General features: G+C 39.4%; 1 protein-coding gene across 1 annotated transcript in view; it reads right to left on the bottom strand.

Annotated features, from left to right (window-relative positions):
• Window positions 1–19,465, bottom strand: part of FBN1 (fibrillin 1) — a 158,363-nt gene that overhangs the window by 9,093 nt on the left and 129,805 nt on the right. The window contains exons 46-62 of the mRNA XM_075273441.1: window positions 17,171–17,296; window positions 15,939–16,055; window positions 15,513–15,641; window positions 14,210–14,329; window positions 14,006–14,131; window positions 13,570–13,719; window positions 12,967–13,032; window positions 12,765–12,881; window positions 11,969–12,088; window positions 8,967–9,089; window positions 8,301–8,432; window positions 7,875–7,997; window positions 5,576–5,782; window positions 4,924–5,049; window positions 4,376–4,498; window positions 2,543–2,659; window positions 275–403 (exon numbers count right to left, since the gene is read on the bottom strand). Coding sequence (XP_075129542.1) covers window positions 275–403; window positions 2,543–2,659; window positions 4,376–4,498; window positions 4,924–5,049; window positions 5,576–5,782; window positions 7,875–7,997; window positions 8,301–8,432; window positions 8,967–9,089; window positions 11,969–12,088; window positions 12,765–12,881; window positions 12,967–13,032; window positions 13,570–13,719; window positions 14,006–14,131; window positions 14,210–14,329; window positions 15,513–15,641; window positions 15,939–16,055; window positions 17,171–17,296 — 2,151 coding nt within the window. The remainder of the gene's footprint in view (window positions 1–274; window positions 404–2,542; window positions 2,660–4,375; window positions 4,499–4,923; window positions 5,050–5,575; window positions 5,783–7,874; window positions 7,998–8,300; window positions 8,433–8,966; window positions 9,090–11,968; window positions 12,089–12,764; window positions 12,882–12,966; window positions 13,033–13,569; window positions 13,720–14,005; window positions 14,132–14,209; window positions 14,330–15,512; window positions 15,642–15,938; window positions 16,056–17,170; window positions 17,297–19,465) is intronic.

The following is a 19,465-nucleotide window of genomic DNA, read 5'->3' as shown; positions in this document are numbered from 1 at the left end:
TATACTTGCTTCTTATATGTATTTAGAAGCCAGATCTGATAACAGCATTTACATTGTTTCCTGATACCAGCCACTGTGATAAATCTGACACGTGTTTAGTCTAAGTTTACACTTTTAAAATGTTAGGATTAGTAAATCTGCCCCGGTGTATCTAATGATGGTTCTATCAAAACTTGATCCCCTTTAGACATTTTGATTCCAGTACTGTATAGCATTTTAATTGTAAGGGGTAAATTTCTGTAAATATATTGGTAGCATGAAGAAATGTCTTTACCTTCACAACTTGTTCCACTCTGATCAAGTGCAAATCCACGCTGGCATTCACAAGCATAACTTCCTGGAGTATTCTGACATATTCCCTTACCTCCACACAAGTTTACTTCTGCGGCACACTCATTGTTATCTAGAGGATATAGGAAGGTAATAGACAAGAATTGTAAAATTCTGTGAAAATTCAGACAAGTTATCAAAGCTTCAAGGAAGGCAATACATTCATTTTTATTCTAATGAGCAATGAGAACTAGTGCACCCACTAAGTGCTACATAACAACCCTTCATTGCTCTTAAGTCCAGACAACATTAGCCTCATGACTAGTATAATGCAACAATGGATGACTACTGCAACCTAATGAGAAAAACAGACGAGCTCGGAGAATTGGCTGACTATCCCATGTGCATGGCAATTTTTCTGCAATCATTTTCTGGAAGAAAATGAGTATTATCTGACAGAATTGCAGGGGTGCCAATACTTTTGGCCAACACTGTAATTATTGGTGTATTGTTGGCCTTGCAGAAGGATGAAAGCCATGCCAACCACTAGGAAATTGCTGCCAAAAAACGTAGCGTCAGAACCACCTGTACCCTCTTCTACCTGGGCACTTGTTATACAGATCAAAAAATAATTTCATCCTGACAGATCCAGTATACATTATTCAGCCTTGTTATAAGGAAATGATTATACTTTTTTTTTTTAATTAGTGAATCCCCTCAGAGCAAATCCTAGTGTTCTCAGTCTTTAAGTTTTATGGTTCCAATTTTCCAAACCCAAGGAATGAGTCACACAACTTACATTAGAAAGCCGCCATTGAGCGCTAAGTATGACACTAGTGTATTCGATCATGTCTGTTATTGTGATAATTAATGAACAAGAACTTGATGACATGAAACCTCATGTAAGATCTATGAATTATGGTTATACTGAGCTTCCTGTTCTTTACCACCAACCAGAAAACCATAATATATTTCCTCAACATATTAAACTAATAAAGAGGAGCACAGTAGTATCGCCAAATGCTGTCATGGTTTACACTTAAATCAGTTTGCCACCTTTCAAAAACATAGACATAAATTATTTTTTGTAAATTTCTCACTGTTTATAATACTGTCCTTTTTCTACCTGTACAATGTACTTCTTTATGCTGTTGTACAATAAATTCTTTTGAAACTAAAAAATATAGGTAGAAAGAGGTATAGTAAAGCGGCATAATTTTATATGAATTATGTAAGGCAGGGGTGCTCACACATTTTGAGCATGTGAGCTACTTTAGAAACTTACCAATGGATAAGATCTACTATCCATTTCTGTGGGGCGGGGCCGGGTGGGCCAGGGGGTGGGGAGCATGAGAGACACCGGAGAGCGTGAGAGCAGGAAACAGCTCTCCGGTGTCTGCTTTTTGACAGCGCAGGCTGAGAATCATCTCCGGACACTGGCAGGCGGGGCCGCCGCAGCCCTGACTGCGAATGAGTGCAAGGCCCCGGCCTGCCAGTGTCCGGAGATGATTCTCAGCCTGCGCTGTCAAAAAGCAGACACCAATCCCGCGATCGACCCATACGTCCTTCGCGATCGACCGGTAGATCGCGATCGACGTATTGGGCACCCCTGATGTAAGGCTTCATACCACTCGGAGCATAAATCCTACTACTAAGAAAAGTACTTTAGGACGACAGTGACAACTGGAATTACTGGCAATATTAACCTGAGCAGCTCTAAGAAAAAAGTAATTGTAATAACACCAGAATTATAGATCATTGACAATAGAGTGACTTACGTTTTATAAAGCTAAGCCCCCATGTAGCTGACCACAGCAAAAAAAAAAGGGCTGTGGGAAAAACCGTGGCAGCAGTGCATTGCTGTTTTTCCTGCAGCGCTTTTCATAGAAAAGAGCTTTTTGCATTTTTGCTTTTTGCAGAGCTTTCCCATATATCCATAAGAAAACCGCCAGCGTTTCCGTAGGTATAATTGACATGATGTGCTTTCCAAAACCGCAACGGTTTTGGAAATCACAGCGTTTCCGCTGTGTGTATTATTCTGCAGTGTGTGGATGATGTTTTCTATAATCCTATTCACTTTGCAGGGACTATAAAACGTGACTGTTTATACCAATGGTGCCCCAGCCTAAATCACTCTTCACTGCAATATGGAATTCCATTACCATAAACCAGTACCAGTGCTTAAATTATTACACAGGGTTAAGTATAATCTATCATACTAGTATTCTTTACTGACATCACTGACATACAGTAGTAAATGGAAAGCACTTACCAATACAAGCAGTATGATGCTGAGTAAATCCAGGAGGACATTTGCATGTAAATCCTCCAATTGTGTTGACACAAATAAATTGACAGTTGTGCTGTTTGGTTGCACATTCATCAAGATCTGAATAGAAATGTAATATTAATAATAAAGCTATAGTTCTGTAGTAAGATATGACTTCATCCAATTATGTACATTTCATTTATCCATACAAAGGTTGACAAGCATATTAGTAATGTATTTATTGTGCGTAAATAAATGTTTATGGGCTGTAACCACTTTCCCAATCACTGCCGTGATGCATCTTAAATATGGAAAATGCAAACATACCTGATTAAAAATGCCCTACCGTTTTGTGTATACAGCTCCAATGCAGACCTATATGTCTCCATGAACTATTATCTCCAGAGTGATCTACATGGATGTATTTTATGTATATAGTATGTATACACATTTATAATATGCAATATTATTTTGTGATAATTGTGTCAGAGTCATTAAATGGTATGTAGGAGCTGAGACGTATGAAGCCTGCCCATATACACTCACCGGCCACTTTATTAGGTACACCTGTCCAACTGCTCGTTAACACTTAATTTCTAATCAGCCAATCACATGGCGGCAACTCAGTGCATTTAGGCATGTAGACATGGTCAAGACAATCTCCTGCAGTTCAAACCGAGCATCAGTATGGGGAAGAAAGGTGATTTGAGTGCCTTTGAACGTGGCATGGTTGTTGGTGCCAGAAGGGCTGGTCTGAGTATTTCAGAAACTGCTGATCTACTGGGATTTTCACGCACAACCATCTCTAGGGTTTACAGAGAATGGTCCGAAAAAGAAAAAACATCCAGTGAGCGGCAGTTCTGTGGGCAGAAATGCGTTGTTGATGCCAGAGGTCAGAGGAGAATGGCCAGACTGGTTCGAGCTGATAGAAAGGCAACAGTGACTCAAATAGCCACCCGTTACAACCAAGGTAGCCAGAAGAGCATCTCTGAACGCACAGTACGTCGAACTTTGAGGCAGATGGGCTACAGCAGCAGAAGACCACACCGGGTACCACTCCTTTCAGCTAAGAACAGGAAACTGAGGCTACAATTTGCACAAGCTCATCGAAATTGGACAATTGAAGACTGGAAAAACGTTGCCTGGTCTGATGAGTCTCGATTTCTGCTGCGACATTCGGATGGTAGGGTCAGAATTTGGCGTCAACAACATGAAAGCATGGATCCATCCTGCCTTGTATCAACGGTTCAGGCTGGTGGTGGTGGTGTCATGGTGTGGGGAATATTTTCTTGGCACTCTTTGGGCCCCTTGGTACCAACTGAGCATCGTTGCAACGCCAAAGCCTACCTGAGTATTGTTGCTGACCATGTCCATCCCTTTATGACCACAATGTACCCAACATCTGATGGCTACTTTCAGCAGGATAATGCGCCATGTCATAAAGCTGGAATCATCTCAGACTGGTTTCTTGAACATGACAATGAGATCACTGTACTCCAATGGCCTCCACAGTCACCAGATCTCAATCCAATAGAGCATCTTTGGGATGTGGTGGAACGGGAGATTCGCATCATGGATGTGCAGCCGACAAATCTGCGGCAACTGTGTGATGCCATCATGTCAATATGGACCAAAATCTCTGAGGAATGCTTCCAGCACCTTGTTGAATCTATGCCACGAAGAATTGAGGCAGTTCTGAAGGCAAAAGGGGGTCCAACCCGTTACTAGCATGGTGTACCTAATAAAGTGGCCGGTGAGTGTATGTGTATATATATATATATATATATATATATATATATATATATATATATATATATATAGTGTATCATACATTACCTTTACAACTTCTCCTATCTTCTTGTAAAACATAGCCACGAGGGCAGGAACACTGGAAGCTTCCATCAGTATTTTTGCAGATAAAGTTGCATGGTTTAGGAGACACACTACATTCATCAAGATCTATAAGGAAAATAAAACCTGTTATAATAATTGCTTAATAGAAACCAGCGCTCGTAGCAGTAAATGTACTATATTCTACGTGTTAATATATAATAGAAAAATAAGCACTGCAGAGATAAATACACACAGACCTATTCCATTCTATACCATGAAAAGGGTTGGACTAAAGTAAATAACAGGATAGGTGGTGAATTGCTGATCAGTGGAGGTCTGACTGCTGGTCCCCTCACCGGTCTGGACAATGGGATCCTGTTTTCCTCATATGACTGCAGCGACAGTTTGCACAAATGCATTCCCACTCCATTCATACCAGGAAAACAGAACCTTGTACTCAAGATTATCAAGTTATCACCTATTCTGTACTGAGCTATTTTCTGGCACTGGTACTTAGCAGTGAGTGCCCTATGAGTATCTTGTCAACATACCAATACATGAAGTTCCAGCCACATCTGGAATATAGCCAGGATTGCATTCACACTTATATGAGCCTCTTTCATTAATACATTGTCCATTCTTGCAGATACCATGAAGTACATGACACTCATCTATGTCTGAAAGAATAAAAGATAAAGGAGGTGAGTAAAATACTGATATTATTCAATAACTGTTAAAAAAAAAAATCCTAAATCCACCTATTTAATGAATTTCTTCAAGAACATACAGTATATGTCACATCATAATATTACAACATGGCTGTTAACTCTAATCTGATATAATTGATATCCTTATGTGGGTTGTATCCGTGCATAATGACCCCTAATTGATAATAAACTAATGAGTGGACCATGAGTGGATGCACTTTGCATCCCTTGTATTGTCCTCTTTTGACTGTCAGTTCTAACTTGGGGGCTCAACAAAGCATCTGCTTTTGTCCCACCCACAAATCCATGTTAAATGTCAGGGTCATGAATTGTGAAATAATAATAATAGTAATAATAATAATAATAATAATAATAATAATAATTAAATTATCGTCACATATTAATGAATAATTATCAGAATAAGATAGATAGATAGATAGATAGATAGATAGATAGATAGATAGATAGATAGATAGATAGAATACAAGATACATACCTTCTCCTCCTGTTGTGTAACCTTTGCCATAGGGACAAAGCTTTTTAAACTGTACTGTACCAGGGAAGGGGCAAATCTCACAAGTAATGCCCCATCCTCTGCCTGAGTTACAACAGCATTCAGACTTGGTGACGGAGTTCTGGGTGGAAGATTCAAGCTGACACATGGTATGTAGAACTTGAGTGAAGCAATATCCAAGCCTATTGTCTGAGGCAAAATACAATATGGTAAATATCAGTGGACAGAAAACAGCATTACACAAATACTAGCTATGGTGAATGCCTTTAAATATTATAGGAATTGCTAGGTTTGGAAGTCCTTTTTTTGTTAGAAGTTTACCCCAATAAAAATTTTTAAAAAAAGATTGTCCCACAAAAAAATTAGCTATAATCTATAATATAGGTAAAATTAGGCATTGCACAGTTGTCACTGAAATCAATGGACTGGAAACTTACGCTTCCTTCATGTTTAATCTCTATTGACAATGTAGCAGGGTATGTGTGTGTTTTATGGCAGCGATCATTGAAGCAGAATAGAGAAATATATATATTTACGGTCTCTAGGATGTGTAGAAGAGATGCTTAGATAACCTTTTCTTTTTCATGTATTGCTATCCTTCTTTATGTAGGCCTCCTGCAGTATCAGAGCTATCAATGTTAATGAAATGACTGTTCTCATTCTATCCTAGTCTATATGGCAAAGCTGACCAGCGCACTGCAGAAAAAAAGAAGCACTAGTGTAACATCTCTGCATGTTCGGGTCTCTGCGCCACCCTCTGCTTGCGTGCTGCGGCACAGGAGGCATGTGCAGTTTGATAACTTGCATTGCATTGCAAGTTTTTGGTTGCATTGTCTGAACACTGTCCTATTCCTTAACCTTCATTTCCCTCTGCTCCTCTAAGGGGCCGTTCACACAGAGTAAACGCAAGCTGATTATGGCAAAATACACGTGTAAAAAATGGCATTGAAGTTAATGGGAGTCTGATTTTTACACGTGTATTTTTTACATGTGTATTTTGCCATAATTGGCTGTTTACTCTGTGTGCACGGCCCCTTAAGGGAGCGTTCACACTACCGTCGGTGTCCGACATGTAGTGTCCGCTCCTAGTGTCCGCTCAAAATCTGTCACGGACACTAGGAGCGGACACTAGATGTGTCCGTGACACCTGTCATTCACTTTAATGGGCATCGGGTGCGTTCTTTTGCACTCCGTGCCCGTCCTTTCCTGTCCGTAAGAGAAGATGTCCGACTTCTCAAGCGGACAGAAAAACCCTGCATGCAGGGTTCCTCTGTCCGCTTGAGAAGTCGGACATCTTCTCTTGCGGACAGGGAAGGACGGGCACGGAGTGCAAAAGAACGCACCCGATGCCCATTAAAGTGAATGACAGGTGTCACGAACACATCTAGTGTCCGCTCCTAGTGTCCGTGACAGATTTTGAGCGGACACTAGGAGCGGACACTACATGTCGGACACCGACGGTAGTGTGAACGCTCCCTAAGAGTTAAGTTTTGTTTTGCCCTGTGATTGACAGCCTGCCATCCTATCAGGTTCAGGACAGGTTCTTCCTCCCTATTTAGTCTTGGCTCACATTCACATTAATGCTTGCTATTGCTTCGTGCTTGCTGTCCTTTTCTCTTGCTGTTTATTTGTGTATTCTGATTCTTGACCTCTGGCTTTCCCTATAGACTACTCTTTTGGATATCGTTTTTGACACTGCATTGCTCGATTGTTACCGAACCCTGGCTAGCTGACCTCCCTTTGTTGTTGTTGTCTTGTCTGCGTTTTTTGAAAAGGGGGCCGGGAGTCGTGGGGGGGTGGGGGGGTGGAAAGAGGGCCGGGGTCGTGGAGGAGGGTGGTGGAAAGGGGGATGGTGGAAAGGGGGCTGGGGCTGCGGGGGGTGGTGGAAAGGGGGTCGGGGGGGTTGGAAAGGGGACACAATGGGGGGCTGCCGTGGACGAAGTCGCGGGTACTGCCAGTTACTTATAAATAAAGAGAACTTACATTTTCTTTAGGTTTGCTTTCCCTGTATGAAAGTCTAGAAAGTAATTTATGGAGGCAATTTTTTTCTATACTAGGTCACTTACCATGTTGGCTGTTACAGAGTATTAGTGTGCTTTGCATTTTGTAGGTTGTATATGATTATTTGCTTTTGTTCAGAATTTGACAAATACGTGTCGGTTTTAATTTTGCATGATATTTTTAGGCTAAAATTGTACGTATTATTGAAGGAATGTCAGAGAATTTCCCCCACAATCATTTACATGTCCTTATGAAACTTGTCTGGTATTTTCATACTCACCAATGCATTCTGTTTCAGTAGCACTGGCGTTGAATCCATCGGCACACTCACACTTGTAGCTGCCCACTGTGTTCAGACATTTTCCATTTTCACATAATCCTGGTTTACTGCACTCATTCACATCTTATGAAACAAGAACATTCATATTATACAGGGCCAAAACACCAGAACACTAATGCCTTCTTATTACACATGTAAACCCATCCTATCCCATGGGTATGTCAGCTTTAAACACGTCTACTGTACAAACAGCTCTACAGCTCGAGAAATTAGTATTCAAAGTATTACTTTGTAAGTATACTCATGTACATAATTCCTTCATTTCCATGAAATGATCCCAATTTCCTACCTCACTGAAATGATTTACAATATTTGTTTATCAATGCTGAGTAGTTATTTGGTGCATCTGCTGTCACCTTCACTTACCCATGCAACCCTCGCCATTTGGTCTGCGCTGATACCCTGGACCACATATACACATGAATGTCCCAATAAGATTCTTGCAGGTCATCTGTTTTTCTTCACAATCGTGAAGGCCTTCTTCACACTCATCCTGATCTATAATAGAGGATATAACTACATTTCAGAACACGTTGCAGGTTTGTTATATATTCAATTGTACATCAAACAGTTAATGTTACCTATAATGCTCAGGACTGACTCTAGCACTTAGGTGGGGATGTGACCACAAAGGTGACCATGGACCCCTACACCATCCATTTTCTTAGATCCACTCTGTAGAATGTTGCACTTTACAATAAATCGTATAGCCAAACTTTGTGTATGAATAACACATTGGGGTTGGGGTTGCAATGAAGCATTTTGGTATTTTGTGTTGCCACTATCTCTAGTCTGGGAATCGCGTTTACTCCGGCATACTGTGGGCCATCTCTATGTTGGATGCATACAAACTAGCATTAATTGTATGAAAGGACAATATGCCTTACACCATTTTATGGACTGGCAGGAAACTATACTAAACCTATAATTGCATAGTATATACAAACTTATGGATCTTTTAATAAATGGAGAGAAATCTAATTGTATGGCTCCATCATGTGCTAAGCTCTACTCATTATGGCGGACACTTACCTTTGCACATCCTCTTGTCTTCTCTAAGCACGTAACCAGCTGGACACTTGCATTCATATGAACCGTAGGTGTTAACACAGCGGAAAGCACATAGCAAGGGGTTTTGAGCACATTCATTAACATCTGTTAAAAGAACAGTGTGTTAGTTTACAAAAGAAAACACAATAGCAATAAGAAATTAATAATTTAACCATAATCGAATAAACAAATCAATAACTTTCCTAATGAAGCTCTTCTTTTACAATATGCAATATACGAAAAACTATAGTCATGTAGCTACCTGGAAGTCACCAACAAGCTACTGTTAAAAGATCTTAGTATTCTTAAACTGTGTCTCCATTTAGTGCCTTGATTAATTCATGGTTTTCGCAATAGGATGGCGCTTTAATACAATATTACCCACTGAGCCAGGCTCATAATAAGAAGTAATATAGACCCTTAAACACCAAGATTTTACTGACTATATAACCAGTATTAGTAAAACTTAGCACTTTGGTTCAACCAGTCATCAGTACTTAAAATACTGTGGTTTCAGAGGGAGATGAGCAAACCATAAGCAAAAGCACCATTGGTAAAATTAAGAAAATGAAATAAAGGATTCCATTCTATTCTATTTCTGTGACTTTGAAACTAGAATTTAACATGACAGCACAAACCATTTAGCCAAGTAGTTAAAGGTCCATCTCCAAGATCATGTATGAACTTGTAGCTTAAAGGAGTGTTCCAATCTCCAGGATCCTATCTATACTGATAGGTTATGTAAATTCAAGAGTTTTCCTAAATATATTGCTTTAACAATGCTGCTTTGTTTGCTAGCTATGTGAAATTATAACTCCCATGGTTTACACATTGTTTCCATGAAGCACGCCCTATGTGACAGGATGGATGACTTGAGTCACTGCTCTCTGGGTGACCTAAGTACTCTAAATGTTGTGTACAACTCTGAGGTCAGGACAATCAGTTCAGCTAATTGCAATTTGCTGATAACGACTTCGGGAGTCCTGTCTGTTACCCTCTAAGTAAACACAAAGATAACACTCAGTCTGTTCTCTAGAAACATGTGTTCTATACAAACCATTGTAATGTAATATACATTTACGGTGAATATTAATTGACCTGCATATATTAGATTTCTAGTAACCATAATAAATAATCATTCATGGTAAAGGCAAAGTCTGTATTACAATACTTTATAATGTCCTGTTTATCAACAGTCAAAGCCACCTCCTCCCAGCATACTGAAGAATACAGAACAAGAGACAGCAGGCAAAGTTGTCGAAACTGGGAAATGTGAAAACCCTTTTTAGCTAATGGAAGTGTTTTAGTCAATACACGGCTTGTTTATCTTGACCCGTTTGTCAGAACCAGCTAAATATTTGTGCTCTGTGTATAGACCTCGTTGCTTAGACTTCATACCACCTCTTATATCTAGCTCTAGTGGTCAGGCTGATTATGTCAGTCCCTGTATCTGACCACCTATATTCTCTTCTCTTTCTCTCTCTCACTCTGCAAAGTGCTTTCAGCTGCTGAGCCCTAACAAGAGCTAGAACAGTGCGTGTTCACTGTCTCTGTTACCTCTGTATGTAAATCCAAAAATAACTGCGCAATTTACAACACTCTTCATTTTCACACTAGTGTTGTGAACTCTGTTGTTCAGGTCCGCCGGGGAATCCAAACAACAGAGAGTCGTACCACTGTTTCATCAGTTACACGTGGACACCGTAACTCAAGGATGGCTAAGGTATTTGCCTACTACTTTGAAATAGTTTACAGACAGAGTATATACTAGTATACAGTAATAGTCCACTAGATATTCGGAGACAAAGGGGGCCACACAGTGGCTCAATGGCTAGCACTGCAGCTTTGCAGCGCTGGAGTCCTCGGTTCAAATCCTACCAAGGGCAAAAAAAACATCTGCAAGGAGTTTGTATGTTCTCCCCGTGTTTGCATGGATTTCCATCCCATACTCCAAAGACATACTGATAGGGAAAAATGCACATTGTGAGCCCTATGTGGGGCTCACAATCTACATAAAAAAAAAAAAGATATTCGGAGACAGAAATATCGCTGCCATCAGATGCGGTCACATTATACCACCTACATATCATGGTGTTTGCTATTTTTTAGTTTTGTCATCTATATCACTTGTTACTGCATTCTTCACTGTGACACGTGATGAATGTTTAAAGGATACGTGTAGGGTCTATCTGGTTAGCTTAGGAGCGTCACTCCTCCAACAAGTGTATTAGTCCAGAGCTGACTTCAGACTGCAGGTGATGTTGGCGTGGCAATAGGCCTCACCATCTGAGTCTCTGCACTATTCGGTTCAGCCTAGCAGATATTATGTAGTATGCACCTTGGGGTAAGGAGTGTTTATCTCACTTGTATTGCGGAAGATTAGTGTTTGCTGATAAATAGTATTTTCTTGAGCCTATTCCCCTTATTGAAACCAGCTACAATTATCTCATACACATAGACACCATCTTGGTGTGAGCTTGGATATTTCCTCTCTCCCTCTGTCTACGAATGGACACACTGTGTTTTATTTATTATTTATTAAAAGTTATGTTTTAACTTGCTATTGTAGTGGCCTATTATACTAGTATATAAGCGGACACCAGGGGGACTTCATTGACTATAATGGTGTCTGTCGGGTGTCCCTTTCAAAACTGAAACCGACAAAGAGAAAAGTCCTTTGTGCAGGACATTTCTCGTCACAATTATTGTCAGTTTCTGTGAAGGAGCCTCCAATGGAGACTCCAGCACAGATGTGAAAGCCTGTGCTTTCCATAACAAAGGTTAACCCACCTATTAACTAATCCTTAAAACCAGGAAGTGCAGGGTATAGAATACAGGAGAGCAGGTGAAACCCTGATAGAGGAAAATTCCTTTAAGTTCATAATCAGTAAATTACAAGTTTTCCTTCTTTGATCTTACTATCAGTGGCCTACCTAAATGATACTTGATTGGTCTAATAAATTTATATAGAATTTAGTAGTTACCTTCACATGCCATCATTGGTCCGGGCTCAAAACCTTCTTCACATGTGCACTCAAATCCACCAATCACATTCTTGCAGGTTCCATTGCCACATGGGTTTCCAACAGAGCACTCATCAATATCTATGGAAAAGGTAAAAAAAAAAAAATTACTCTTCAGCTATTATTTCAGCCATTAAACAATTACCATGGAATATATATCTAACTATTTAACTAAATAATTGTATTCAAAAGACAGCACTGTAATAACGTCAAAAGGAGGGACTCCCTATAAAAGAATGGATTAATAGTATATATTGTTGAAAATTTTTGTAATTTCGGCTTCTCCCAGCTTTTCTTTCATAGCATTCCTTTGAATGATGCTATGGATTCAGGCCTGGGCCTACTTAGGCACTTAGAACACATGGACACCTGAATCCTCCAGTCTGCTATATTAATATCATGCATCTTAGTGGTCTCTTAGGCTAACTTTACACATTGAAAATTTGTTGTCAAATCAAGCATATTTACTAGAGGTTGTGTAGCAGAAACTAAAATCTCAAACATGCATTTCTGCCACAGATATGATGGGAATCTACACAAGGATTAGCCCCGTTGTCATTCACTGGGGTTATTCTGTGGCCGTCTGTGTGGAATCAATGACAATAATGAACACGTTCTTCTAACTGGGTTGTGGAAACTCAAATGACCAGTATAGGAGCATAAATTTGCTGTGTATTTTAGCACTGAATCTGTGTCAAATCGTATGTTTGCAAACATAGCCTTATGCTTAGTCATTATAAATGCTAAATACACTTACCTATACATTCTTCCCCAGTGAGGACATAGCCGAAAGAGCATTCACACCTGTAGGAGCCATCTGTGTTGATACACTGCCCATTCTTGCATTTGTCTGGATCAACACATTCATCCATATCTACAGGAGGAAATTGAGAACATAATGTAAGTCTCCGAGTACAAGACTACTCACAATTGTGCTATTACTTCACATGACAGCTTACCAATTCGTTCACCATTTGGTCCAACATCATTGCCAAATCCACGTGGACAGGTGTCACCGAAATTCTCTTCAAGAGAAAGCACACAATGTTATTACAGTATCCACTAATGTGTCTATATTCTATGAACAAGAAGCCATTAGCTGTACAACCTATGGCCCTCTAGGTGATGATAGACAACCTATGACCCTCCAGGTGATGATAGACAACCTATGACCCTCCAGGTGATGATAGACATAGAAAGTTACAATGAGACTTAACAGAATATTGTGCTTCTTTTGCTATAACTTGTCAATATCTGCAATGAGTGTTTGTCATATTTTCTTTTAGTAGACATATCATGTTCATCTAAAATTGTTCTCAACTTTCAAGTACATTTCAATCGAAGCCCTCGCCAGCTTTAGATGGGCGGAAGATGGATTTACTTCTTTGTTGCACTAAGTAACTGTTTCCCCGTGAGACTGTCTGTGAATTTACTCTATTTTGGTTCATTGTGTTATGTTACAAATGGGAATCCTGTCATTCTGTAACATTCATTCAGTACAAGAAGTGGCAGCTTTGTATAAAATATGTGTTATTTTGATATGTGGCTCTCAAGTATCATACCATCTCCTTCCAATGGGCAGAGTTCACATGGAGATCCCCATCCAGCCTCTCGGAAAGAACAGCAACATTCTGTTTTTGTGTGATTTTTAGCCTTGGGTGCAGTACATTTTCCTTCTTCAAACTTAGTGAAGCAGAATCCAACTCTGACATCTGTTAAGGAGGAATAAATACGTGCTATAAACTTCTGAATGTTGCAATGACTATGCTAATGACTTTGAAGTAAGAACATAGTTGATAAATGTATCTGCATTTAATTATATTGTATCTGAGTACACAGTATTATAGGTTCTGAACATAACCACACAGCCAAAATGGCATGGTTATCCTTTGAGGTCATCTTGGCGCTAGATAGGTTTATAGTGTCAAGTTTGGCTGATGTGTGAATTATTTATTTTCACTATTTACAATATTTAATAGCAACTTCTTAAAATGTTACCTCTGCATATCCTTCCATGAGAGGATAGCACAAAGCCCTCTGGGCACAGACAGATGAAGCTGCCAGGAACATTGCTGCAAGTCCCCATGACGCAGATTTCTTGCTCTTCAACACACTCATCGATATCTGCAAAGGTGCAGTTGTACAAGGTCAGGTTTTGTTACAGTTCACACTTAAACAATCATATCATATATTCTTTATTACCTTCGCATGTGTCATTTTTCAAAACATATCCTGGAGGACATATGCAGCGGTATGAGCCATCAAGATTTTGACATGTTCCAGGAGCACATTTCCCAGGATCAAGGGCGCATTCATTGATATCTAAGAAATGCCAAGATATAGAAACAACATTTAATTCTCAAGGAAGTAGGAATGACATTTTAAGTGTTTTCAGGGAATTACATATAGATAACCTATCTTGAGGATAGTTATTCAATATCTAATTAGTTGGGGGTCAACTTCCGCTCCACAGGGTACTAACGTCACATTTATTTGTGATAGAGAAAGCCCTACCTCATCTATTACCCATAGAGGAGGGTACAGTGCTGCCGTTCTCATTCTGTTAGTTCTGTGTAATATTAAAGGGGTTGTCCCATGAAAAGCATCCTATCTATACTGCTAGTTTATGTGGATTTAAAACTTTTCCTAAATACATTGCTTTATCAAAACTGCTTTGTTTGGCCGCTATCTTAATTTATTCACTTCATTGTTGACACTGCGTTTCTATGGCCACTGGGCTTATCTGCTCATTTCTCAAGTGATGTAGCTGCCTGCTCTCAGGGGAGGGAGGGAGGGGCTGACAAGCAACGGAGCTCTTCAGATAGGGGAGGGGGGAGGTGAGGGCTCCAGGATTACTGTGCTGTCTATCTTCAGCTTTTCCACTTATCAGCTGGTTTAATTGAATTTGGCTGATAAGGGCTGAGATAAGGAGTCCGTTACCTCTGTATATAATGCAAGCTGGCTCAAATCCAGCTCTGCTACATCAGCAACTACATCAGCTTCATACTGTGGTATTGCATTTACAACCAATCCCCCATTATTGACTGCAAACATAGCAGATAGCAGAGCAAGTGAAACCCTGCCCACCAATGTGCCGAGAAATCCAGGAAGTGAAGAGAGCACAGAGCCTTCAGGCTGCAGAACAAGAGTTATGGGAATACCCCTTTAAGAATTTCCAGCAGCTTTAATAAGTTACATTGGGGGGGGGGAGGGGATAGAGATGAAGAGTAACTAGCTATTTCTTCCTACTGAGAACTACTGTACAGCTCCCCATTGGAGGCTATAAATGTGGCGTATCTAAATCATACAATCTTTTCATATAAACTATAGATACAATATGAGATGATCTTGATAATAACTACACAGATCATTTTGTTCACAAGCAATGCATGCTTAGATGATTTATGCCTACTGTCTATACTATACTAGAATTATATTCACAAATGGATATGGTTTATGATCCGTTACTGTCGTGTTTCACCATTGCAGAATCACTGATATTTACCAAGACATGTTCTCCCGTCGCCTGCCATCTCATATCCTTCATTACATATACACTGGAAAGACCCAATGACGTTAATGCACTGTCCGTTTCGGCATAATTGACCATTGAGAGTGGCGCATTCATCGATATCTGTAAAATACATAGAACACAGTCAGAAGAATCAATCTCCCTAGTGCTGAACCTCCTGCGGATGTGAAGCCATATGTCACAATGATTTGTATCAGGAGTATTATATCATCCAAAGACAATATAATGGCTCATTTCCTTTAATTAATATCTGGATTATCTTCAAAGAGAAAATACATTACTGAATTCTGTGTAGGCGAAAAGACAACACTGACTAGACTGGACAAAGGGGGCATGCTTTCATCCTAGCGCCATGTAGACTATTTAACTGTTTAGCTCTCAGAGGTAAAATCATCTTACCTATACAGTCATTATTGTGGGACAGAATGAAGCCATCAAAGCAGCGGCAGTTGTAAGAGCCGACGGTGTTTCTACAGGTGCCATTACCACAGGGATCTCTATCACACTCATTAATATCTGCAACAAGAAAAAATGTTACAAATGACCTTCTGCCAATATAGATTACAATAGTATGATCATGTATAGCTATTATTATAATGTATACCTTCATTTTAAGCTGATCTGCCAGCATAACATGCAACTCTATGTATAGGCCGCATATTACAACTTCATGTCCATACTCCCAATAGGGCAAAGTAACACAAAACAAGTTGTGCCTTTTGGCTACTTGGAGAAAGAACGCACTAGACTGTATGTATGGAGAGAGTGCTCGTCCTGTCTCATCCCACCTTCCTCTACTGCTCAGGGAGGTGAATGACTGTTGTCTATATATACACAGGCTATCAATTCCCAGCTAAAGACTGGGGTAGGCTCTGCTCATGAATACACCAGACTGATAAACCATGTGTCCAGGGTGTTCTTTCAGTGTTCCAGCAGCCCAATGACAAAACACGTTTTGCTATTTTTGTGTTATTTTGTGTACTATAAGTAATATGTAATATGTTACTACATATTTATCTGACAGATTCATGCACAAGGCTATCACAAAAGAACAAAGTGTTAGTAAATTCATGTCACTGAGTATTAAGGCAAGTAACAACTGCTTGAGCACATTTACTGGTTTACCATTTCTTTAGGAATATTCATCAATGTAGTCGCACAAGTCTTCTAGCAAAATTACATCGACAATAAATGGTGCTCAGGTTAAAACCCAAATTTATGAAGCCCCTGTGCACCATGTGCTACTATCTGAAAAAAAGAGTCACACTTCAGAGTTACTCACAGTGTGATTCATTTACTGATCTGGTGGACAGGAACAGTGGTGAAAACAATGTCAGGTCCAACCTGATGTTATAAAACTGTGTCATATTCAGCTAGTTTTCTAGAAAAATGTGGTAGAAGGAAGAAATACTAAGATCTCAATTATTAAGCAAGTAGTCCTGATCATGCACATATTACATATCATATGCAAACATATGTCTAAATATATGTGTATAGATAGATTGATAGACACAGATATATAGATATAGATATATATATATATATATATATATATATATATATATATATATATATGTAATTGTAATTTTAACTAACATTTCTAGTAGTTTCAGATAATGTGAACAACCTACCCAGACACATGGTCTCATCTTCATTGGTTTTAAATCCATTACGACAAACACAGTAATATCCTCCAGTCTTATCATGACATTCTCCATGGCTGCAAAGGTTCACATTTTCCTGACACTCATTACGATCTGTATAGAGATAAAAAGAAACAGATAGATAAACAAGGATGTATGATGGACACATGTGCCGAGCAGTGATTCTATGACACTTCCCCCATGGAGCATACTGGTTTGATTTGTCGGTGGTTGTCATGTTTCCGTCTTTTAAACAAACTTCATTTCCACAATCAAAGTGTTTACAAAGTCGTCTGCCTTCAGTGATGAGAGCAGAAGCGCTGATCACAACACTAAACATGGAGTGCATGTGTGTTACTAATATCTCAATGACATCTTACTGATCAAACAGGACAGTGAAATACGTACGGTCCATAGTCCACTGTTATACAGACGAATGCCTGCACACAACCTACTTCCTTGCTGAGGACATTTCACTAGTATATAAAAATGAAGAGTCTTTGAATGAGCATCATTTCTTATAACTCTCTATTATGCCATTCCATTATTATTCCTTTTGGAAATGTATGAATAAATTGACAACTGGGTGTTACCATTTAACTTGTCAAAGCACTGCGCCTTTACATACTCTGACTCTGTCTGCACCGATGGAACAGCGTGAGATTATATAGGGTGTAGAAAAGATTAAACTGGACCTCTCATTCGGTACTAGGTTTTGACAGCAAATAGTTGCTGCTTGAATTACCATCCATCCTCTTTACATGGTCTGATTTTCTTCTATGAGGAAGTTTTCTGCAGATAACCACCAGTCAATAGTAAAGGGCCCCCTTATCTGCCCCTGGTATATGACCCCCATTTCACAACCACAGAATTATATGTGATTGCATTACTGACCGGATGTGAACATTTCCCAGGAGAAGCAATCTGGTTAGCTATGCCTTGCTGTGTCAGGGCCCTCTAAACAACTTTTACAGATTTATTCACTTCACACCACGTATCTAAATATCTTCACATACCAGTGAAAAGACCCACTTGAAGTACTGCATTTTCATCACTCTACTATTTATAGTGGCTTGTATAAATGAGGGTCATAAAAGCCTGATGCCCATTGACTTATACTTTAAATTGTCAAAAACTCCATTTTTTTATACAGAAACTCAACCTGGTTTGTACCCACATCACTAGAATATTCTTTCTATCAGATGTTTCCTGCAAAACAGCAGTGTTTGAGAGCCAGGTTGGTTCCCTGAGCACTTATCAAATGAGTACGTGGAGAATGGCAGGAAGGTGTGCGACTTGCCAATGTGATCACCAATATTGTTCTTTAGATCTGATTTTCTAGTAGTTTTCCTGTTATACTGAGCGAGTTACAATAGTAGTTGTGAGGGAAATTATAAACATCTTTATACAACCGCCCCAGAGGACTTCCAAGTAAGCATATATCAACACCCTACTGACAATGGGGTTTCATTCTAGGGATGGAGAAAGTGCAGGAACAATAAATAGCCTTCCTCATCAGCAGAGGGACCTGGATAAAAACTGAAGACTGTTCTTGACAAACTTGGAGAAGAAAGTGAAATATAGTATCTCCATCATGTAACATTCTTTTTTATAGTTCATCAAAAATCTTCTGTTGTGGGTTCAAAGAATAGTTTTTCTACATTTATAGTGTTTGAATCCAGCTATTCCTGAGTCATACAGTCAGAGACCTGGGAAAAGCTCTCAACATCTCAAGAGTGTTAGGGTGAAGAGAAATGGTCTTCTGGCTAGGTAATACTAGAAGGGTGCCAGAGAGCTTCATGTTTTGGGTTCAGTTCTGTGCTTGTGTGGTTGGTGTGAAAGAACAGATGACCCAAAACAATAATAAATCAAAGACTGATGACAACACATCTCAGACTCTACAACTGCCCAGGCCATGCTATTTAATAAGAACCATACTATCTAAAAGAGCCAGATCCATCAGCGTGTTCTCGGATTTAATTATATGGGAAAAATACTCCGTTTTTTTAAATTCTGACCAGCACATTTATAGTGGAAATCCCCAGTAAATAGGGAAGGGGGAGCCTATTAAAGGATCATCTTATCTTATACTGCCAATAGTTTATCTTGTGAACTAATATCCCTTGCAAACAGGGCTGAAGACACTCTTTTTACTAAAGTATAGTGGCTACATACAACAGTGTATTATAGAGATGTTCTTCCCTTATGACATTCTGACTGCATTTGTGACACTAATAAATATCATAATATACCTCACTATATAATATACTTCAATATACTTCA

Source organism: Leptodactylus fuscus, chromosome 5 (genome assembly GCF_031893055.1).
Source record: "Leptodactylus fuscus isolate aLepFus1 chromosome 5, aLepFus1.hap2, whole genome shotgun sequence".
Classification (NCBI taxonomy): Eukaryota; Metazoa; Chordata; class Amphibia; order Anura; family Leptodactylidae; genus Leptodactylus; species Leptodactylus fuscus.
The sequence above is the reverse complement of the archived record's forward strand: the minus strand, read 5'-3'. Positions and strand labels throughout refer to the sequence as shown.